General features: G+C 42.6%; 1 protein-coding gene across 1 annotated transcript; it reads right to left on the bottom strand.

Annotated features, from left to right (window-relative positions):
• Positions 1-1,729: 1,729 nt before the first annotated feature.
• Positions 1,730-23,014, bottom strand: GPNMB (glycoprotein nmb). Its single transcript, XM_079947911.1, has 11 exons — positions 22,815-23,014; positions 16,919-17,071; positions 15,097-15,240; positions 14,345-14,527; positions 12,938-13,096; positions 12,372-12,680; positions 10,995-11,126; positions 8,357-8,459; positions 7,441-7,643; positions 6,208-6,301; positions 1,730-4,916 (listed from the first exon to the last, which is right to left on the bottom strand). The coding sequence occupies exons 1-11, from the start codon at positions 22,891-22,893 to the stop codon at positions 4,763-4,765; spliced, it is 1,713 nt and encodes a 570-aa protein (XP_079804037.1). The 5' UTR covers positions 22,894-23,014; the 3' UTR covers positions 1,730-4,762.
• Positions 23,015-24,259: the final 1,245 nt, after the last annotated feature.

The following is a 24,259-nucleotide window of genomic DNA, read 5'->3' as shown; positions in this document are numbered from 1 at the left end:
TTTCAGGTGAAGGAAGTGGACTCCCTGAAAGCCATAAAATCAGGCTGCACAAAGAGTGCAGATATCTCATTCTAAGTACTGGAACCATTACCTGACCGGGTACCCTAAGGACCAACTTTTTCCATTCGTTCCTTCTGCTAATCTCCAGTCATCATCCAATACCTTGCTCTAAAATGTGAGAGGAGCCCAGCATCATGAGCTCACAGCGGTCAACATAATGCCTATGGGAAGCCTGTGAATAGGACATGAGCACAAGGGCCATGTTTTTATTGTGTAGCACGCACCTATATACAACTAAGTCAGATGTTCAAGGCTGAGGTGTTAATAATGGAATAAAGAATAAAGTAATAAAACTCAGGTGCACAGTTTTTGAAAATCCAAAAGAGGAAATTTCCATTTTGCAGAGCACTATTTTCAAGCTTAGAGGGACTCAGGTGGCGCTGTGGGTTAAACCACAGAGCCTAGGATTTGCCGATCAGAAGGTTGGCAGTTCGAATCCCCATAACAGGGTGAGCTCCCGTTGCTCGGTCCCTGCTCCTGCCAACCTAGCAGTTCGAAAGCATGTCAAAGTGCAAGTAGATAAATAGGTACCGCTCCGGCAGGAAGGTAAACGGCGTTTCTGTGCGCTGCTCTGGTTCACCAGAAGCGGCTTAGTCATGCTAGTCACATGACCCGGAAGCTGTACGCCGGCTCCCTCGTCCAATAAAGCAAGATGAGCGCCGCAACCTCAGAGTTGGCCACAACTGGACCTAATGGTCAGGGGTCCCTTTACCTTATTTTCAAGCTTAAATTTTCCATAAAGCACTTTAGATACATGATAATCCTACGATGCTAACACTATTGAATTATGTCAACCCACACACAACTCCCAACAGAGGATAAAACCTCATACAACTGATTAATTTTCCGTATCTTTAGAGGGGTAGCCCTCTTAAGCCTGTTGCAGCTACAGCAACAATAAGGCTTGTGACATTTATTTTTACAATGTTTTATTGGTTTCTATGATAAAATGGCATTTATCAACTCCAACAAAAGTAAGGTGTTGCATGTGTACATCAGTCATGTGGGGTGTGTGGAACTGAGCAGGGACATTGTTAAAGAACTGAATCATTGAATGCATTGCCAGGGCTTCAACTATCTGTGACATAGCCTGTCTATAAGTAAGTGTGAGCGATATGAGGGCTAATATTAACATCACTCCTGTTTACACACAGCTGATATATGGGAACCAAAATCACCCTGATTCTTTTGGCCTCTAACAACACCTCTTTATTGTGTTAAATGCACAGAAGGAGCCAGATCCCAAACTTTCCCTTGCCATCCCCATCAGAGATCTTTCCAATGGAAGCAACCTATGAACAGGCAGCAGTGAGCAGCATGGTACTTTATGTTAATGGGGGGAGGGGAGTCAAGTGACAAAAAGGCTGGAGCAGGGCCTGTGGCACCTGAGACCAACATATCTCAGTTGGTAGAGCACAAGACTCTTAATCTCAGGGTTGTGAGTTCAAGCCCCATATTGGGCAAAAGATTCCTGCATTTGTAGCACATGAAGAGGCCCTATGTAGAGAATAGAAGTCCTTTGATATGTATATTACTTCTTACACATTGAGAAGTGGGGGGAAAGGCAAAAGAATTCACAAAAGCAGATTGTCTTCAGACAGGGATTGATATAGAGCATTTTGGTCTTGGAAAATATAGCAAAGGACTTTAATAAAATCAGAACAATATATTAGATAAAATTAATACCTTTATTGAGAGTTGCAAGAGGAAAAGACAGAGAACATACATTTTCTCTTTGCAAGGAACCTGTAAGATTTTGCAAGGATGTCCATAGACTAAAATATCAAACATACTACATTTCTAAGTCATGCCAGGAAATGGTAGGTTATAAAAGACAGAACCCAAACTATAATAGTGTAGCTTTCTACTCCAGCTTAACAGAGTTGCAATAAGTGGGGCAAATCATTCTTATTGTTTCTTGTCTCAGACTGAAATAATGATGTTTCAGTGTAAGGCAAGACACATTCAACTTACAATTTCTTCCATGACATTAAAACTATAATCATTTACACTTCCTCCTCTTCCTAGCCTTTTGTATAAAAGTATGTGCACTTGTAAAAGATAGAAAAATAAAAGTTGATAATACTAATTCATACTTCCAAACCTTTAAAATATACTTATCCTGTAAAGCTTGTAGACCCATCATACTATATTAAGACTGCACACTTACCAGGGAGTATGCCCCATTTAATTAACTGGGACTTCTGATCTGAGCAGACATATATAGGCGTGCACTATATGTGACATTTAAATTTCAGTGGGGCTACCTCTGTTTAGAACCAGCATTGGGTCATGCAGACTTTACACAGCTAAGCTGTCCTTTGCAATACTGCAGATTTATTGAACAACATTCAGGTAAACATTCGTCCAGCATTCCAGTTCCGTGCCATTAGTAATTTAGGAGCAGTAATACTTAACACTTCTATAGCATGCTTTCAAGTCTTCAAAAGCATTTAGCATGCGTTATATAGCTGCATTTTGAACAACAACCTTGTAAGCCACTATATTGCTTCAAGCTACTTAATGAGTTCATTGCAAAAGAGATGGTGCAAACTAGGGTCTTCCAGATTCACAGCTCAGTCTCTTGCCACTATGCTGACCTACTAGTTAGTAAAAAATGTTTACACCAGTGTTGTGGCATACCAGTCATGTGCTGCAAAACAGCAGTTGTGGGGGATGAAAACATTAATTCACCATTGTTAAACTTAAATTGCCTGCATGACTATACTCTTAAGATCACATAACATCCACAGTGCCATGATAACTACACCGTTATTAAAGTTACAGGAGAACTGTGCTTCTTGGCATCTAGAGCTCACTGTGCCTATTTCCGCAGGGAAAACATTGCTATCAAAGAGGACACTACCTTGCCTATATCATAAACACCACTGCAAAGATTAAACTGGTTGGGAACAGGTGCTGTGAGGCAGTGCAAAGTGATTGCGTCCAACTTTGGGTGCTATTGCCATGTTTCTAACACCTGGAAATATTGTGAGATGGGAAAGGGAAGGGGGAAAGGACTCATATTTTTGGTCCTCCTTTCTTCCTCCCTGTCCCATCTCAATGAGAAGAGGGGAAGCAGACAAAGGAATAAAGAAAAGGCTTTCCCCCTTCCTTCTGGCCTGAAGTTCCCAAATCCATCAACAACCTTTGTGAGCTCCCTTCATCCCAGTAGTTGAGATGAGGGCTTGGCCTCAGATATAAAATGTCTTCAGCAGCCCTGTGTGGACATGAGTGGAGCAAAGTATTCTACACAATCTGCAGGATCAGGCAGATACCTAAGCAGCCAAATAACTGTGAATCAAAATAAAGCAGATTTAATCAAAAGCCCTTTGTGCATTTTCCAGAAAGGCAGGCAGATAGTTCCACATAATTTTCTTTAGTGGAATAAGCTGTAGGATGCAGAAAGTTCTGAAGCCAACCATATAAATTTATATGGTTGGCTTCAGAACTTCCTGCATTATAAATGGCATATTGCAAAACAGTATTTCATAAATCCTACTGTGCCTATTGTGCTGCCCTCCTTGCTGCAGTTTTCAGCCAAATATATTGCTTATTTTCAAAGTCTGCGTATTTCCAGCATTGCTAAACTCAGATTATGTAGTACTAGAATCAACTTGTCCTGTGTGCCAGTGTGAGTTTTCCAACTAGATGGATAGCATAAAATAATTATTGCATAAAAGCAAGCAGCACCAGGGAAGCCTTGCTTTGTCCTCTGGTTTCAGACTGAAATCGTGCAAATATATCTTTGTGCTAGGGCGCATTTCTAAGAGAACTTCTCACACTTTCCGCTGAGTGCTTTGCCATGAAACCACAGGTGTTCAGGAAAGCTGTCTAGTAAAAAAACCAACCACCATAGAGCCGTGTAGGATCACTCCATGTCAACACCACATGGCATATTCTGCTGAACAGAGATGTGGGGACTAGTGTGGCCTAAAGACCTAGGAGCATGTAGACTACTCAAAAACAGTCCCACACAAACACATCCCAAGGGAGCAGAGCCATGGATATTTCAGTGCACATTGCCTACTGCTCCTTTGGGTGCAGAATGTAGATCCTGCTCTCATGTATCTCAAGTATAAGGATTATAGGAGGCAGAGGAAACAGAACCAAGAGTAGTCATGTAACTGCAAGTTGCTCAACTGGTGGAGAGTATATTGGGTATGTCTACTATTCATCTGAAGCCATTGGGGTAAGTGATACGACATGCTGATCATTTCTTAGGTACCTATTATAATTTTCAAAGCAGCCACATTATCACTAATTAGGGAACTAGGGAAATTCCCATTTAACAGCATGATCCACTGCATGTTTACCCCAAAGCAAGCTCCCTCAAGTTTGGTGGGACTTGACTTGCTAGGATTTCAGCCTAAGCTTAAATTATTTGGAGAAAATCTTTCTGCCAAGAAGACACTTAGCGATACTCAGGAGGAGTAACTAGTCTAGGAAACCGCATCAACCTTAAATGATTTATTAGCTAACATACCGTAGCAGATCCAAGAACATAAGCAAGCAAAATGTATGATCAATTTCTTCATGAGATGCCATTTTAACCTTTTAAGACAACACAACACCAGCCATTCTCTTGTACTGCAAGCTTACCACATAAATCCTGATTTTAACACTTAGGTATTCTTCCATTGAATGACAGTTCAATGCAAATCCCCAAATGCATACAAATATAAGTGATCATACTGAAGAGTTAAACAATTCCTGGCTTATTTTTCAGCAGAGGATGCTTCTCATTGTTCGCCGGGAAGAGGACAGCCTTGACATTGTTGAAATAAACACTCAGTCCTTCATTACTGGCCTCGTCTCCAGTTTTTCTTTCAATAGGCTTGTATTCTTTATATCTCCTGGAAGGAATTTTCAAAATTAATTTACTGAAAAGTATTCCCTTGATGGTGCATTGCTATGCCAGTACTGTGGCTGGGATGAGAACAAACAAAACAAGCCACTTGATTCTCCTGTACAAAATGTTGTTGCCCAGGTCAGTATTTTGAAAAATTCTATGGCATGTGCAAGAGCTTCTTGCCAGGGAATAAACTGGTCAATGTGTGTGTATAAAAAAATATATTTGATGCTTAGAAAGACTTGTGTTTCTCACCCATCAACAAACTACTCTGCAAATACTTTCCAAAGGCTAAACCATGAAGGAGAAAAATTGTATTTGGTGGTGTTGTTCTGTAACCCCTTTTTTTTAAGCGATCCAATGTGATGCAGTGGTTAGAGCATCAGATTAGGACAAGGAGTGGAGGAGGGATTCATTTTGGTAATTCACACTTCTCAAAATAATGCATGAATCAAAGGCACACAATTTTGTGGGGGCACGAACCAAGCGCCCACATGCAGGGATCCCCATCCCACCCTGCACGCTGCCGGGAGTCTCTGGGCCCTGGAGACTGGCCTGGCCTCACCACCAGATCCCAGGCCCCCTTGCTGAATGGCCTTCCAGCCAGTGTCAGAGGCATAGCTGTCAACTTTCCCCTTTTTTTCTGAGGAATCCCATCCAAATAAGGGAATTTCCTTTTAAAAAAGGGAAACGTTGACAGCTATGGTCAGAGGGATTCACCCACCAAGGGCCACGTTGGCCAATCAGGTTCCCCCTAGCATAGGTGGGCAAGTGGCATTTTTGCGACTCCAGTAGCAAGGACTGGCCCTGTGGCAGGCTCTGTGAACCCTCTGCGCTCTGCCCCCACCCAGCGTGCCCACCTGGAAGCATTGCTGGCACAGCAGGTTCTATTCACCCTCTGCACTGTGCCCCTGCCCCCACCCGGTGCACACATACACACACACCACGGGTGCCAACAAATACCACAATGCCACCAGAAGGTGGACCTCAGCTGCCAAGGTCAAGAAGGGAGTGTTGCCCACACCACAATGTATCCCTAATATGTTGTACCTTTATGCAAGCTGCATATGGTATCCAATATTGGCTTTAGAGCAGGGTATGATTTATACATAGATAAAACAAAACTAAATCAGTACTCTTGCAGGAATCTTCTTCCAAGGTAACACTGGTTTCTCCTCAGATCGTATAACTGGGCAATCTGTATTGTCAACGTTCCTTGTGAACATTGAAAATTGTGAGAGTGTTGAAGATCGTAAAAAAGACACTGTTTTTAAGGTCTGGGCCAAGCAACTTACTTGTAAAGGAAAAAAGTCGCGACAGCAACAAACACCACCAAGAAACCGCAAGCGAGCAGAACTCCTTCTGCTGTCCTTGAAAATGACGCTGCAGCTTGAATGACAAAGTTAAAGGCCATAATGTTAGTTCACACTCCTTAACTTGGAGGTCAGTACTCTTACAGCAGCCTTTGCTAACCTGGTGCCATGCAGATATTTTGGGCTACAACTACCATCAGCCTAGCCGGCATGATGGTGCTGGCAGGGGCTGAGGGGATTTGTAGTTCAAAACATCAGGAAGGCACCACCTTGACAAAGACTGCCTTATGGCATAAAATATCTCCACAGTCTACATGTGCCTGATGCTACCACTGACACTGGACATCATTGCAGCTGATGGGAACTGCTGTAGACACCGCACACATTCTTTGTTGAAATGGAAAAATGGTGCCTGTCTTACTCCAGACCTGCCCAAATAATTTTGTGCCCCCCTCCAAGTCACAGTACCTTAGTTCAGCCAAGTCGTAGGGAGCAGGTGGCACTGTGGTCTAAACCACTGAGCCTCTTGGGCTTGCCGATCAGAAAGTCGGCAGTTCAAATCTGCGCAACAGGTGAGCTCCCATTGCTCTGCCCCAGCTCCTGCCAACCTAGCAGTTCAAAAGCATACCAATGCAAGTAGATAAATAGGTACCACTGCATCGGGAACATAAACTGCATTTCCGTGCACTCTGGCACTCATCACGGTGTCCCGTGGCACCAGAAGCAGTTTCGTCATGCTGGCCACATGACTTGGAAATCTGTCTGCAGACAAACGCCAGCTCCCTCAGCCTGAAGTGAGATGAGAACCACACCCCATAGTTACCTTTGACTGGACTTAACTGTCCAGGGCTCCTTTACCTTTACCCAGCCAAGTGTTTTGGCCACTGAGGCTGAAGATCCCACAAGCACCTCTCTCTCCTTGGTTATATAGTTACAATAATAATACATTAAATAACAAAGCATTTCCTGATCTTTCAGGGCATCCACAATTAGTTGCCTGAGGCGGCCACCTGACTAACGTTAGGGCCGGCCCTGCATGTGACACCAATCCTGCACTCTTGTCAGTGCAACTGCACAGTCCTAACCTTGCCACTGCCTGCCTCCATCCTGTCCTGACAACCAGCAGCTATGGGAGTGTTGGGAGACAACTCCACCACGCTTCATGAGCCACAAGGTGCTGACTGCAAATGAATGCAGATGTTCAGTAGGACTCACCTCCATTGATGGATATCAAAGTGCTTGTGAGAGCCAGGCTCGCTGCATCACCCAGTGTAATGTTCACACAATAGGTTCCGGATTCGTTAAAGGTCCGTCTTATGGTCAGCAGGCACTCATCTATGTCAACAGGGTCACATGCCTCGCTCTGTAACACCTGGCATGTGGGGTCAGCAATTATTGTGCAGGCATCTGTAGGAAGACTGGGGCGCGGAAAGAAAGAAAGATGGATGGATGAAATTATGGACTTTTCATCAGTTTTCATTTCACATAAGTTTATCACATTTCTGTTCTTTTTTTCTGTGAAAGCTGTGTTCAGATGGATTTATCTTAAAATATATATTTAAAACCAACACAACACAATAAAAACCAGTAAAGTACAAAAATCAGGAACCAAATGAAAGCAACACCCAAAGGCTATCAAAACTCAGGAGTAAAAACTAGAGGCATTATTCGCCAAAGGCTAACAGAAAATAAAGGTCTTCTGTAATATTTAACAATTCACAAACCTTGGTGAACCAGCCTTTTTATAAATCCTGATGCAAGGTTTTTATGTGAGCAGGGACACTGTTAGCTGTTTTAAGAACTTGGAACATGGGCTCCTGAAACAAATCTGTATAAAATTTGTACATACTAATTTATCCCTATATATGCCTCTGGGAGACTAAGATGGTGAGTGGATCTCACCAACACTGCCCTATAAGCACAGAGGGAAAGAGGCCAGAGATCTGGTGACTATCACAAAAGACCCGGAACTTCTGCTCCGTGGACCATCCTCAGCAATACCACTTTATCAGCAAGAAGCTCAGTGAGCTACGATGAGTGCTGCTGCAACGGAACAACTTAAATGTCTGTAGTACTCCATGGTGTAAGTTTTACAAGAAGCAGAGTTATCAGAATTAATGAAAGCACTTACCTCCCTTGACAGGTTACCACAAAATCAACCATGGAGTTTTCAACCTGAGTAGTTGCTACTTGGACACTTGTCATTTGGATAATATTGACCCCAAGGATCCCCTCTGGCCGAAGAAACAAATTGACAAAATGTCAGAATTGCTGAGACAAGAACTTTGACAGCAAAAATAAAAAAATAATCCCATTTGGAAATGTAGAGAATGAATTGCTTTAGAATGATCTTAATTGGATCCGAAGGCTGCCTGCAAATGGAGCTCACCTACATTTTGTCATAGTGGATACACAATTCAAAAGAGTGTGGAAATGCATTGCAGTTATTTCGTTTTGACCATTGTATTAGATTCCTGCTGTTCTTGAAATTAACATTTTCAGTTCTCCAGACACTTTGGGATGGTCCACACCAGAGTTTACTGTGTGTTTGCAACTGTTTGTGTTCCCATTTTATTTGCATAGTCCACATGGTACTACCCTCACAACACCAGTCTAGATGCTTTCCCCTTGTGAATTCAGGCTTACTATACAAGGATAATCCAATAAACTGTGGGAAATCGGGCTGCAAGTACTCCACTTGGGGTCACAGACTATTTGTTCCAGTGTTTTGAGTGGGTAGATGTATCATCAGTTTCTGCTGCTCCCCTTTGCACACCCACTAGTTCCTCCATACATTAATTTCTTCCCCAGCTATGCTTGTAACTATTTCCAGAGTACTCCTGAACTATATTTCCCCACCTGCAATCCCTTTGATTTGCAGAAAACCAGAAATCTGCACAGGCAAACCACATTAGAATTTTCTATGCTAGATATTGCAAAGTAAGTTATTCTGAAAAGTGGGTGCCGAGAATTTACAACTGCTTTAATATATTTCCCGGCTGATCTCTTCTACAGGATTTTCATAGCCATCTGTTTGGAATGGTAGCTTAAGCTTGCAGCCTTAAGCACTCCTAAATTAGATGCAAGTCCTGTTGAAACCAATGGGCTGTCAACAATATCATTGGAAGAAGGACTTCCTAGCCTGAGAAAACTACACCACCAGAGAGGTGATGAGGAACAGCTGCATCAACATCACAAAATGAGACAACAGCATTGCAGAGATGTTGGAGCAGCGGGTGTGTATAGGGGACACCCAAGAAAGGTGGGGAGACTTCACAGACCATCTCCTAACCAAGAGAAAACATTTACAGGCGAGTATTGTGGGTTAATGGGACGCAGGTGGCGCTGTGGGTTAAAGCCTCAGCGCCTAGGACTTGCCGATCGAAAGGTCGGCGGTTCGAATCCCTGCGGCGGGGTGCGCTCCCGCTGCTCGGTCCCAGCGCCTGCCAACCTAGCAGTTCAAAAGCACCTCCGGGTGCAAGTAGATAAATAGGGACCGCTTACCAGCGGGAAGGTAAACGGCGTTTCCGTGTGCGGCTCTGGCTCGCCAGAGCAGCGATGTCATGCTGGCCACGTGACCCGGAAGTGTCTCCGGACAGCGCTGGCCCCTGGCCTCTTAAGTGAGATGGGCGCACAACCCCAGAGTCTGTCAAGACTGGCCCGTATGGGCAGGGGTACCTTTACTTTTACCTTTTTATTGTGGGTTAAACCACAGAGCCTAGGACTTGCCAATGGGAAGGTCGGCGGTTCGAATCCCCGTGACTGGGTGAGCTCCCGTTGCTCGGTCCCTGCTCCTGCCAACCTAGCAGTTCTAAAGCATGTCAAAAGTGCAAGTAGATAAATAGGTACCGCTCTGGCAGGAAGGTAAACGGCATTTCTGTGCGCTGCTCTGGTTTGCCAGATGTTGCTTAGTCATGCTGGCCACATGACCCGGAAGCTGTACGCCAGCTCCCTTGGCCAATAAAGTGAGATGAGCGCTGCAACCCCAGAGTCGGCCACGACTGGACCTAATGGTCAGGGGTCCCTTTACCTTTTTATGTTTAGTAAAAGGTCGAAAGACATTACTTCATTGAGTTGGATTCAAAAATTCCCCCCTGTGAGTGGGATTTGTTGTTGGGCAGAAGGAATGTTCCTCAGGCCCTCCTGTTAGAAGAGGCCTCCTTCAGTTCACAGAAGGGAATTTTTGGATCCAACCCACAATGTCTGCTGCATGCAACTTGACCATAGCTGTCAACATTTCCCCCTTTTTAAGGGAAATTCCCTTATTCCGAATAGGATTCCTCGCAAGCAAAGGGAAAAATTGACAGCTATGAACCTGACCTGCAAAAATAAGATCTTGTCAACAGTGGAGACTGGTCCATTAGGACAACTGGGGCACTGCCCCACCAACCTCAGTCTGCCTTCAGCCAGAACTCACCTCCCTGGCTGTGCTGGCTGACACCTTCCTCCTCCTTAGTCCTAGTGTTGCTTCTGTATAACTCAGCAGAGAGGGGGATAAAACCAGAATGGGTTCATTCTGCCTGTCCTTGGCTCTGGCTCCATCTACAGTTGGCCTCCTGGCCTTCTGCCCCGCCAGCTACCACTAGTTGCCAGCTATTGATATTCTTTATTGGTACTCTTCCGAAATTTGTCTCTTGAGCAAAACGAAACAGCAGCCAGCCAGCAAGAGCAGCTTCAGAAAAGCCACTTTAATGACATGCACAAGTTCAAACGAATTCCCTTTATTACCTATCAAACCACATTATTTCCTTACGGATGTAGATGCATACCTGCAATGAAGAGAGATGCTTTATAAGGTCCAGATCGAGCAATATGGCATCCTTCGACAGGAGACTGTCCTGTTGGCACCTCTGTTAAACTATTGAAGCTGGGAGTTACATTCGAAGGCAGCGGGGTAGTTACTGAAACAAGGGAAAGGGAAATGAGTTAATGTATATGCTCTTTTAGCAAAACATTTTGAGCATAACAAACAGAATTTATCTGGAACGCCTCCAAGTCTTGCACTCTTGCTTAGCTCCCATAAATTCCAATCAGACGTGTTATGGCCAGATATCAACTGGATTTGTGTATTTCACACAACTAAGCAAAGGCAAGTAAAACACTTATTACACCTAGTTCTTTTGGCCTTGGGAGTTGGATGACCGACAGAGTTTTTTTGTATATACCGTTTACTGAGCAGAAAGAGTTTGCCTTATCTAGAAGGTTTGTATGTATAACATAATCTCTATGGCGACACTGATTTAATTATGCATTTATTATTCTATTTATTGTGTACATTGCTTGATGTTGTGTAACCCACCTTGTGACCTTATGTGATGGGCAGAATATACATTTTTAATAAATAACTAAATATTTGTCCTCTTGTCCTTCGCTTTTATGAATCCATTCTTTTACATATCTTATTACACCTTCTATTTATAATTCCTCCCCCAATATCTCTCTTGGTCCAGCTTGTCATACTTTAAAAAATCCTGAAAGTCTTACTTCTTCACATGTTTCCCTAGCTTTATTTCTTGCTGGTCCCTAGTTTTGAATACACCCTCTCTTCTTCCTCTTCTTTCTTCACTTCCATCTAGCCCCTGTAAACTTAGAAGTCTGTAAACTTACAAGCAGAGAGCCAGTGTGTTTAGACTGTTGGTCTAGGACTAGGGAGACCCAGGTTCCAAACCCCACTAAGCCACAGAGGTCACTGGCTGATCTTGGGACATTTACTCTCACTCTCAGACTAATCTAGCTCAAGGGTTTCTTGTGTGGATAAAAAGCACCATGTGCACTGCCTTGAGCTCCTGGGAGGAATGCAGCAAAAGCAATACCATCATCATTATTTTATTTTATATTATTTTACTTTATTTTTGTAGCTCTGGTGCTGCATAATGTAGGGAGAGTGAAAGAAGCCACTTCAGTATTCTTTCTACTATATATTAAAAGCATTTGTCCTAGGACCCTGAAATGCCAATGGCCTACTTCAACTATTCCCTTCCAGCACTCCTGTAAGAAAGGGAATAGAAGTCAAACACCATAAGTATGCCACAATTCTTTGTTAATCAGTATGCTCATTATTATCATGAAAGATTGTCTGGTCAACTATTCCATATAATGAACCCATTTGTTTTCTTTCAACTTAGCCTGGAGCCATAGCCTCTTACCTGGTGGAAGAGGTGTTGGTGGAAGAGGTGTTGGTGGTCCACAAGGGGCAGGTATAAGAGCGTGGACAGACAAGTCAAGGCTGAAATTTCCCAGAAGTTTATATGTGTGCATCTGAACAGAACTGTTGGAAACAAATAAGCCGCTGCCATCTCCAAAATTCCAGCGGTAGGAAATAGCAGAGTGGTTCAGGTAGTGGCTAGGATCGTGAATCTGGACATCAAATGTAATAGGGATATCCTTGATGAAAATGTAGTCTGAGGCGTTGCGATCATTCTTCTGAGTCATGTTCACATAGAAAGGGATTTTATCTGCATAGAAAATGAAGTCAAGCAAAAGGATGAGATTGTGGTTGGACTCAAGACAGGTAATCCTTGGGAACTGAAAAACCATAGAGGTAACAAAATTCGACGAAGCTCTCATATTTAGGAGATGTCTTTGCACAAACCAATGTTTGTTGTGGCATACAAAGTTCACATGCACACAATACAATTAAAACACTATTGTACTATGTTATTTAAACCATTCAGGTTTGCTAAGTTATTATTTATTTAACCTACCCACTTACCTGTTACGACATAAACAACATTTGCTGTGGCTACTGGTTGAAACGATCGATAATTTCGCCTATAAACTGATAATTCCATAATTTGATTGCCAAGTGTGATATTTGTTGTGTTGACGGACACCATAGCTGAAGAACCTCCCGTCGTTTGATAATACTGGCCTGCAAAAAAGGGGAAATATGAAAAAAAGGATTATCACTGTGGAACTGGTCAGGCTTGCATTTTTTCCCCTTTTGAACATAGGCACCCATTTCACTCGAGTAGGTAAACACACTTATCCTTTCCCACAAGTTAGTAAATAAATCAATAAAACTTTCTGAAAACAGTTCTAAAAAGGGATTGCATTTGTTCCAATCATTATTACACAGAGGTCAGGGAAATGTATGTGGTGGTTTTGCCATTTTATCTCCACTGCTCTTTGGGATGAGATAGGAGAGAGATGGAGATTAAACCAAGGTCACCCATTTAAGTTCATGACGGAGCATGAATTTGGACACAGGTTCCCTCCATCCAACATCAACGTTCTATCCACTTGCACTTAAAAGCCCAAGACAGTCTCACTGTGACTGTACAAACTTGAATAAACCAATACTGGCATTGACTACCAATAGGTGCAAAATGGATGCTCCACCACTGAATTAGGATCCCTCCCCATTGTTTTCTGTTGCGCAATCACTGCTCATATCATGGAAGCATAAGAGGACATACCAGGGGGAGCTAGAAAATAACTTTATTATCTTTCACCAACAAGATTGAAACAGACGAGAAACAACTCTATTCTTTTTCTTATTATGTAATAGACAAATCACCTTACAAAATATAAACATCTTCCCAAGGTAGCATATACAATATGAAGGACAAGTTTTAAAACTAAACATCAAAAGTTAAAAGAAAATAAAACAGAAAGGGCATTTCAAGTCAGAAATCCCACCTTAAATATGAAACTCCTACGGCCATTAAAAATGCACATTATCAAAACACTTCCTAATTACAAACACATATCATAATTGTATATATCCTGCTTTCCCAGAGTTGTTTAAATGCCTGTCATATGAGCTGTTCTCCTATAAACTGTAAATCCACTCAGGAAAGACTGCATTTGAAAAAAGGTGTCTGACTTCCAAAATTCAGAAAAGTCAACAAAAGAGCTTCTGTAGTCTCAGAGCAGCTCTGAACTGACTGTCCTCTCACATGAGGACCACATTATTTCATATAAGTCTTTCTTTATATGTAAAGAAGTTTATAAAGCATCTTAAGTGTCTTCTTTTTAAAGCTAAATAATTATTGTTATGATTTTATTAGTAGCAACAAGTACTAATATTAGAAGTAACAAATACAATTAGTAGCAACAAGTACTACTAGTTATTAGTAATAACACAGTAAGCTAAAGGTGCATTTTTAGGACTGACCGAGAGTGTGAAACACATAGATGAAGTTTCTCCTCCTCCAGTCTTTGTGACGAGGGAAAGGTCTGCCATCTGGAAACACATTGTGACTACTGTTATGAGAGCAATTCTGCCCATCACAATCGTCAATCCACTGAGTCCAGTTGTAAACATACAGGTCGGCAAGATTTGCATAATCAGAAGAACCTTGAAGCAAAGGAAAGGAAAAATGAAAAGAAGGAAACCTTTTCAGGAAAGTCAGTAAAGACTCAGGTGGAATCTAGACACATATAAAAACCGCTTTGAAAATGCTTTTTTAAAAAGCGTTTTTAAGAATACATTGAATTTTACATAAGGCTCACCACCGCCACCTCGTGTCACATTGTATATTGCACTTAAAACACACTCGAAACGTTTTATCTGCCACTGTGTAGCTGAACACAGCAGGTCTTATTTCTGAGTAAACATGCATAGGACAACACTGCACTTGTCTAGGGACTAAAACAGCGACCTGGCATTTATATGAACTTGGATTTGTGGCTTGCAATGCCACAAAACTCCCATCAAACTTTTGTAAAGTAAATACAGTACTTCAAGGAAGCATCATAATTATAACCAAGGAAATCTCATCTGGACCACCACCAAGCCACAGATGCTCTGTCACTTTGCTTTTTTTGTACAGAATAGAATTTTTGAAAGTGTACAGATATAAGACACAGGGCAAAGCCTGAGAACCAGTCACACTCCTAGCATATGCGGGTACTTTCATTACTTGCCGTTGATGCAGTGTTGATCGTATATTATATTGCTGTCGTTATCTTCTCTTTGACATCTGGGAAACTTGAGGATCACATTAAAAGACACATTGGATCCCACCAGAGCTGGACTGTCACTGGTCAGACTGGCCACAACCCTTCCCCCTGAGGAAGTCAAGATGCATTTGTTTGTCACTTCCGGTTATATCTCGCGTTTCATATAGGATTTCAAAGTAGCATGCAATGTTTTCTCCCCGCACCCCCACTCCATTTTATCCTCATAGGCAACCCTGTACATTATGTAGGATATTTCCAAAACATTTCTTATTCATTGGTGATCTTCAAAACTACACTGTAACATGGAACAGACTCCCCCCCTTTTCAGAATGTTATTTAATTGCATTAATTTATATTCAAATAAAGCAGCATAATGTCACAGGTTTAGAATTCAGTTGCACTGCAGTTTGTTTTGTTATGTTAATTGCCATCCTCCACTTATCTGTTACCTGCATGTAGGTGTCTTGCATTTATTGCGTCTTTTGCAATAATCAATTTTGAAGGTGTTAGTCTGAAACTATTGAGCAATGATTTCAATATGCTCAGATAACTATTTTTGTAATAGCATTATTTAAAGACCCAAGGAACACTTACATCGCGTTATTCTCTTAATACCTCCAATGTCTCTGAATGGATCCAAAATGTTTGGATAATAGAACATGACCACCACATATAAATGCAGTCTACTAATAATAACCGCAAACACAACATGCATATGTGTATGTATTGTTTTTATATTTTGCATGGCATCAAATTGTTGGGTTTTCTTAATATTGATGTGGTCGATGGTGCTACTCAGAGGTGTGTTTGTAATTATAACCTGCATAGCAGCACATCTGTGAGCTCTTGACAATTCAGCACACCTGTGGTATCTTAACAATTTAACTAATTAGCAGGGGGAGTTTACCTGCTGCACCGAATGCAGCGATGTGATAGGGTAATTGATTATTTGAAAACTGTATGTAAGTTGATCAAGTGGTGTAGTATGTACTGTTATAGAAATACTGTTATGGAATGCTGTTGAGGAATGGTGGTGAGAAGGGGTGTTTTGCAGTTGTTTGATTATTATTGAAAAATAAAGTAAGCAAATATATTGCAGGAAAGTTTTTATTCCATCACCCCAGTCACTGCGCAAACTCGGTTGGCGAAGAAGGTCCAACACAAATACCAACAGTATAACAACTTATACTTTTATTTCAAATGAGAGTGATAGAGTTTGCTCAGTCTCTCCCACAAAATTCAGTCTGATTCACTAATTGTCAGAGGTCTTTTTCATTTGTGCTCCCCTGTTCTAAAGTCACTCCCTGGACAGATCTGTCAGCACTCAAGTCTGTCTCCCTTCAGAAATCAAGGTTGTAGCTTGCTGAGGGTGCTGAGAGTTGTTAGGAGACCCCAATTTCCCTCACAAAGCTACGATTCTCAGAGTTCCCGGTGAAGAGGACTAGATTGTTAACCCACTGGGAATTCTAAAAAATATTCAGAAAATTAAAGAAAGCAATTGCATAATGGATGGGGAAACACCACAATTAAGCTAAGAGACCAGATAATTCAGAAATGACAATAAATAATATTTTCACAAATACAAACAGGTTTTAAAGTTGAAAAGTTCTGAGGCAGCGTCCTATATTCCTAAGTGTTGGCATAAAAATAAGAGCCATTTTAAATGTTAAATGCAGAACAAAAACACCGTTCTGACCTTGTTCCTTTTTGCAATGTGTCATCAACATTATTACATACTGACCCTGCATCTCCTCCCATTGAGCCAGACTGATCTTGCATGTTTTACCTTTCCAGCAGTCTTTCCATCTGGGATCTCCTTCTTCCCAATATGGGTAAAGCTTGTCGTTCCAGTTGTTGTGATCGGAGGACCAGCTGCTTAGCCCCCTATGGAACTTGCCGTGAGAAGGTGCCCTTCCTCGACTCATCACATCTCGAAATTCTAGAAAGAAGGGTTAACAAGGGAGAAAGCGTTAGCACAGTCCCTTTGGCACATTTGACATACACTGGACTGCCAAGGCAAACCCCATAACAAAACATTGCGAAGAAAGCACATGTCTGAGCTATAACTCTCTGAGGTTTTTCCTTTGCCTGTGGTATGTTCAAAGGCTAAAAAGGACTTCTGTAAATGCAGAGGGGAATGAATGAACATTCTACAATGCTCATCTTTGCTTTCTGAAGAACACTCTAACAATGTTTTTGGGGGTTGTAAATGAGTAACAGTTGCATGCAAACCAATTGCAGCTGGATGTTTGAAGGAACATTACAAAATTATATTTAGAAATTTAAAGAATGCATGTTTGACACGTGTCCATCTTTACATAACTGCGATGAGTGAAATCATAGGAAGCACAACAGCAGCTCACATTCATAGAATTGTAGAGTTAGAAGGGACCCTGTAGATCATTTAGTCCAACCCCCTGCAATGCTGGAATATGCAGCTGTCCCATACGGGGATTGAACCCACAACCTTGGTACTATCAGCACCATGACTGAACAAACTGAGCCATCAGGTTCTCATACCATGCCACAAACTCTCCTTGTAACCTTTGCTCACAATGTAATGTTTACATGCGCCACAATCACAAAGTGGTGAGTTTGCAGGGGTACCAGTGCATATCCTCTGGTTTGGTTTCATTTTAAATTGCCATAAGCCCGTTTGAGTAGTGCATAGGCACAAGAAGGATGGAACAGACCTTTCTGTGCAAAGAAATAAATAAAAAAATCTTTCTTCGTGTGAGCAGGGCTGGTAAAGAGTTGAGAAATCCTTTCCACATCCCTGGCACAGGTCTTTAAGGAATGACTTACCTGTCATGTTACTCGAGATGGCTTAATTAATCAACAGCCTGCCTTAATTGTGTGTTGCAGTGGAGCAAGAACACACTTGTTAAAAGCAGAATCTGAGCCAGGAGCCAGGACATTTCTAAGGCTACACCTTGCAAAAGATCATAATCGCACATCATATGATGGGATTGCTGCATGTTCCTGCCTTCCGCTCAACTGCTTTGCATTTTCATTCAGGTTTCAAAAAGTTCCCATTATTGTAAAAGCTTTTGGTAGATGTTTTTAACTTCCAGAGCTTCTGATACAATGTGGTGCTAAACTCAAAATGTGGGAAATTCTTATGACCTGGTGATTCTTTGGTTCTTCTAAAACAGGAATGGGGCACCTCTAGCATATGAGCCAATCTTGGCCCACCAATCTGGCCTGCAAGGACATTTCCCCTTGCCCACCCATCAATCATCCGGTGTCACTGGGTGACATCACCTAATGGTCAAGGGGTAGAGTTGGTGCTGCTTTGCCAGTTCCTTCTGTTCGGGGAATGTGCTGATGGAGGAGCCCCCTGCAGAAAGCAGAACTGAAGTCTAAACTCATCAGCTGATGTGTGGGGAGTTGTGGACGGAACAGCTTCATCAGTACCTTTCCTGTGAGGAATGCAAAGGTGAAACAAATTCCCTACCATATTGATTGATTGTGATAGGTTGGTGGGACCCCCAGCTGCCAAAGTTGGCCCATGGGGTGTGGGGGGAGATAAATATCTGTCCCACCAGGCCAAAAAAGCTTTCCCTGTGTTTAAACAAGCATGCGCCCCTGAAATCAATGGTGGTGACATACATCACTGATTTATTTGTGGAGACTTCACAAAATGTTTCTGCTTCATGTTGGTCCTTAAGGATTATATTGTATGATGTCCTATTCAGAGTAGACTTACTGAAATTAATGAACCTGTGTTGGTCATGTCTATTACTTTCAATGTGTCAACTCTGAGTAGGGCTAGTATTATTACCGGTAAATACCTCCCTAAGGGCAGTCCAAAAGCAAGCCTTTTTGTGGGGGGTGCAGATTTTTGTGCTTACATTTTCCCCACTGAGTTTCCACATATAACTTACTAGCTCAAGGCTGTCTGAACTCCACTTCACCACCACTTCATAGAGACAGAGACTTCATTACGCACTCCGCCCCCCCCCCACTTGAAAAAAGCAACATATTTTCGTTGCAAAATGCATGAGAGTCAAATAATAGGATTTTTGACTTTACTGGTATAAAAATATCGCTTATTGTTAATCACATCATCTGGCCTAGTGGATGAATGCCGTAGAAAAACTCCTTTAAAGATCATGCTCATTTCTAGCGAACTTCAAGACACTTTGTACAGTGATCACATTGTGTCAGCCTCAGCAACAAGGAAAGAATGCCTATGACAGTTTTTCCCCCTTGTTATGAAAGAGCAAGAATAAATTGCTACCAGATGAAGAGAGACTTTGTTCATCAAAACATCCAACATTACAGTGAATAGTTCAGAAAGGGTTGCAAGTTCTGACTCTATGCAATGCATAACTCCAAATTATTTTCACCTGGAGCAATCGCCATTCCACTTGGTTTTGTATTCACAATCACTAATGTGGATTAGAATCGCTTCCCCAACTGTAATGGTTGGGAATTCATTTATAATCATATTTGTACTTAGCTAGCCTGGCTTTGACATCTCATTGGCAGCAATGTGCCAACTCACACCTGGCTCATGATTGACAGAGGTGTGGTGCTCCCTTACACCTTACAAGACCCCCAGGCCCAGGACTAAGAACCCCAGGCAGGCATCCTGTGTGGCAGCCCCTAGTGAAATCCATAATTGGAGAACAGTCATGGCGGCCATGTTGGGCCATGAAAAGAAAGTAGGTCAAGCTCTAGTAGGCCAACCTTAAAATAGAATTTTAAAAAGTGCTACGCATGGTTTCAAGTTCTTTAGAATGCGGCATCAGCCTAGATGGTTGTATATATCAGTGTGTGGGCAAGGGAGGGAGGGAGGGAGGGAGGGAGAGAGAGAGAGAGATGTGGCTAAGGGTCTTAAGATGGAGAGTGGGAGGTAGCAGACACCCCAACTGTGTCAAGTGATCTTGAGCTTGCAACTCGTAAGCCGAGCCCTTTATGCTCTTTCCTGGAAGAAAGTCTGATTGATCTCATGATCGTCAAACTAAGCAATCCTAGAACTGAGGCTGGGCTGAGAACTGTTCTCATCCTCCTGGACTCACCTCTCTGCTCCAAGCATATGGGCTGCCCTTTGAGAGAAAACAGCAAACTTAAGAGTTCTTTGTGCTCCCTCAACACAGCTCAGTTCAGTTCAGAGAGATAGGAATCATTTGGCGTTCAAGGTTTCAAAGGACACAGGAGGAGCATATAGATTTTGCAGAAGTTTTGAGCACGTTCCTCCTGCACATCTGATGGTCAAACTAGGCGTGGCATTCAGCGTGCACAACCCATATGCACATTCACAATCCCCTGCTGGTCACCTTGGGGAAAGGGCTGTAGCTTAGTTGGAGAGCATCTTCTTTGACTGCAGAAGGTCCTGGTTTTAATCCCCAGAATTTCTAGGTAGGGCTGGGATAGGACCCAGTCTGAAACCCAAGAGAGCTGCTGGCAGTCAATGTAAACAACACTAAACTAGATGAGCCAATGGTCTGATCCAGTATCTGGAAGCTTCATATGTGGCTATGTAGTGGAGTGTTTTTTTTTTTTATCAATAGCAACCACAGGAGAGATCAACCCAGACTGGGACCATGGTGTGGACAGAAGGATTGAACTCTGTCCTGGTCATGGTCCCAAGTTGAGATTCCCCCTTCCCCATGGCTTCTGTAAGCCCCAGAAGAAAGCTGAATTGGTGTCACTGGCACCAATAAGACCTGCAGGGCACAGAGCACCCAGCTCATGTCGATTTCCCAATATGCTCACATTGCATGCTTAATAATACCTTAGGTTTTGAGAACAGAAAAGCAGCTTTATACTGAGTCAGACCACAGGCTCATCTACCTCCCTACTGTCTACAGTGACTGGGTTTCAGACAGGGTATTCTCTCAGAGATCCCTGATCCAGGGATCCCTGATCCTTGAGATCCCTGGGATCAAACCTGGATGCAAAGCATACAAAGCAGATCCTCTACCACTGAGCCCTTCTCCATATCCTGAGCTCCACATGTGCAGCACACATAGAAAGAGGAAAATGATGTTTGCTCTTGCACCATGCAAAGCTGTATCTTGTTCCTATAGGCCCTGCATTCATATTAAAACACTAAAGTGCTGATAACTCCCTAGTCTCTCTTATCAGGGCCAGACAAGCGATGAAATCAACTCTGAACATGAGAGGTGGGGTCGACAGAGAAGGAAATTTGAAGTCATATCGTCCCTGCGCTCCAATATTAACTATGGCTGTAATTTTTGCACAGAGCTTGCCCAAATCTTTCTTCCACTCATCCATATCCCTAAGGGGCAAGCGACATGTTAGGGACTAAGGTGTGCAACAATGCCCCAACAATTGTTTTAAAGCAGAAGTGGCAGGAGAGGGGGCTGCTCTACTTTCTCCCCACTTCCAATTTCACAGATACAAAATTTGCTCCCCAAGAGATCCTCCCTACTCCAAGTTCAAAGTGTGTGCTTGCACCCTCACACATTGGGGCAGGAGGAGAAACTGGAGCAGAAAAAGCCGTGCAACCCCTCTACCATTTTAACATCCTCCTCCTTTCTTTCTTTTTTTCATTTTTCAAAAGAATGCTGCTGGGGCATGTCTTTATATAAGTGGTATCCCTTTTGGCAACCTTATAATATGCTGCTTATTATGATGGCATTAAGCAGCATGCCTGGATAGCTCAGCTGGCTAAAGCATGGTGCTGATAATGCCAAGGTTGCAGGATCGATCCCCATATGGGACAGCTGCATATTCCTGCATTGTCGGGGGTTGGGATAGATGATCCCCAGGGTCCTTCCAATTCTACAATTTTGTGATTCTGTAAATGGCTGAACTACATCAAGAATAAAACAAGTGGTATGTGTATGTAGTATGCAACCAGCCCCTAAGGGACATCACCGAGTGAGGGGTCCACTGGAGCCCTGCTGGAAAGAAAGATGGCAAAACCACCATATCCTATGAAGGAGTCAAGAGAAGCGTTGTTTCCCTCAATCTCTGTTGCTACAGGAGGCAGAGGGAGTTGGTATGCAGTGTATAGCTCTGCAACCAACCAAAATGCCATCACTTATCCAGTCCAGCAACATTTGACGAAGTCTGGAGAGCGAGGTTTCAGAAATAAAATCAGGTTTGTGCCACATGCAGACTTCACACTCCATGCCAATTAATTCAGAAAGGTTAATTCTCCTCCTGTATTCCAAATTCAAAAGTATGAATCAGAACCCCTGCCCCCTGTAAGAAAGCATTGGAAAGGAAGGGGGAAATTCTCATTATGCAGAGTAATTGATTAAAAGTTAATAGAGGTTAAAAACAACAATTATTTTTTTAATTTATACCTCTCCCATCTGGTTGGGTTTCCCCAGCCATTCTAATCTGGACTAAGTGATCTTGAATATGGAATGCAATCATTCAGTCCTATACTTACCCTCTCAGAAGTAACCACACTGAGCTCATCGATACCCCCAAGTAGGTGGGTATAGCTCAGGTTTAGTGATGGTGAAAGCATCACCATCTTTCCTAAAACTCCGTCTCTGCAAATGGGCAATGCCCCCATTCTCCCTGACCCTTTATCTTGTGCTGCTAGCATCTTGATCTGGATGCTTCAGCTTACCTCTGGACTTCACTTGTTATTCCTACAGATCAACCTGTTCTTAAAGATGTAAGAACAGTGCTAGTGCGAGTAATATTTTTGCTGTGCTAGGGAGCATAGAGAAGGGGAGCAAGGCACTCACGTCTGGTGGCCACAGCAGATTGAACTCCTTCAGCCGCAAGCAGGTATCCAAGGAGGAAGAAGAGGCAGGCCCCCTTCATAACTGGAAATGCACAGCTGGACTCAGAAGCACAGAACTTGCATGGATCAGCCTGCTGTTTCTCCAAACCTCTTCAGAACAGAACTGGGAATAAAGTTTGCCTGCTGCCCTCCTCCCTTCTGATTAAATTAAAGCCCCAGGGCTCATCATGTGATGGCATTAAGGAGAGATGCATGATTTTGTGTCTTTGACTTTCCTTTCCCTCCCTCCAGCTCATGTGCTTATGACTCATGCCTCTCACTTTCTACATCCACTGGGATTTTTAACAGCTTTGCTTAGATGCAATGGCCTTTTGCCTCTCAGGCATTTCTGGAGCAATCTTGCACCTTTCACAGAGGGTGTAGCTGTTTATCTTACACCAAGTTGTTAATTCCTACAGATGTTCAGGGATGACCAGCTCCTGCTTTCTTTGGAGACCATTTCTGCTCTCCAGATAGTGGTTAAAGGATCAGGAATATATTTGGAAAAGTTTATATATATATATATAATGGAATCAGTGCCACCTAGCAGCAAGAATTACTGGAGCTAATATACTTCAGGAATGTCCAATGCATTATAGAAAAACTCCACCAAGAGGTCTAATGTCAAAATATAGTATTTCTCATTTTCTCCAACAAATTTATTTTCCTTCCGTGTGACAAGGTGTACAGCTCCTTACATAATATGAGAGGAGCCCTTAGGGAATGCACAAGAGGATACTTAGGTACTACACTGCCTTGTTTAATACCAGAGAGCCACCATGAAGATGGCAAAAGAAACCCACCAGCGGGGTCACACATTATCACGTGGGAATGTCCTGTTGTGGATTCATTCTTGGGTAAAGCCTTTGAGGCGATATTATGGAGCAAAATATTATTGTTTAATGGACTCTGAACTGACTATCAGCCATGTTCCAGAAACTGAATGAAAGTCCAAGAAAGGGGTCTTGTCGTCTGGGCAGCCCAATGTGGGGCTCGAACCCACAACCCTGAGATTAAGAGTCTCATGCTCAGCTGACTGAGCTATCCCACTTCAATGATCTTTATTGCTTCAGTACTGTGGCTTGTGAGCCCAGGACAGCTGTTGTGTTGAATTACGTAATGTGTGAGAGTTGTTATAAATGATAAAAAGATGCTTTAAGCATTTGAGGAAAAACTTTTATATTGACCAAGTTCTAAATCAAAGCATTAAATTGTGGGCCAGAGCCACTTTGCCGTATCCATGTTTGTCTGTTAGCTCATGAGTCTAGGCAAGACCCCGTTGCGTGTCAGTAAAAATTGTGACACAGTGTCATCACTTTGATCACAGTGATGCAGAATTCAGGGGTGGCAAACTTGTCTACCTTCTATGCAGCTTTTAAAGGTACAGGAAAGTCTTCACAAGCTAGT

This window comes from Podarcis cretensis (assembly GCF_951804945.1).
Source record: "Podarcis cretensis genome assembly, chromosome: 12".
Classification (NCBI taxonomy): Eukaryota; Metazoa; Chordata; class Lepidosauria; order Squamata; family Lacertidae; genus Podarcis; species Podarcis cretensis.
Note: the sequence above shows the minus strand (reverse complement) of the source record. Positions and strands in the feature narration are given on the sequence as shown.

Coding starts and splice junctions, on each gene's coding strand:
- GPNMB (XM_079947911.1), bottom strand. CDS start 22,893: ATGAAGGGGGCCTGCCTCTTCTTCCTCCTTGGATACCTGCTTGCGGCT. Junction 17,072..22,814: donor ATCTGCTGTGGCCACCAGAC/GTGAGTGCCTTG, acceptor CCTTCTTTCTAG/AATTTCGAGATGTGATGAGT. Junction 6,302..7,440: donor TTTGATATCCATCAATGGAG/GTGAGTCCTACT, acceptor TTGTCATTCAAG/CTGCAGCGTCATTTTCAAGG.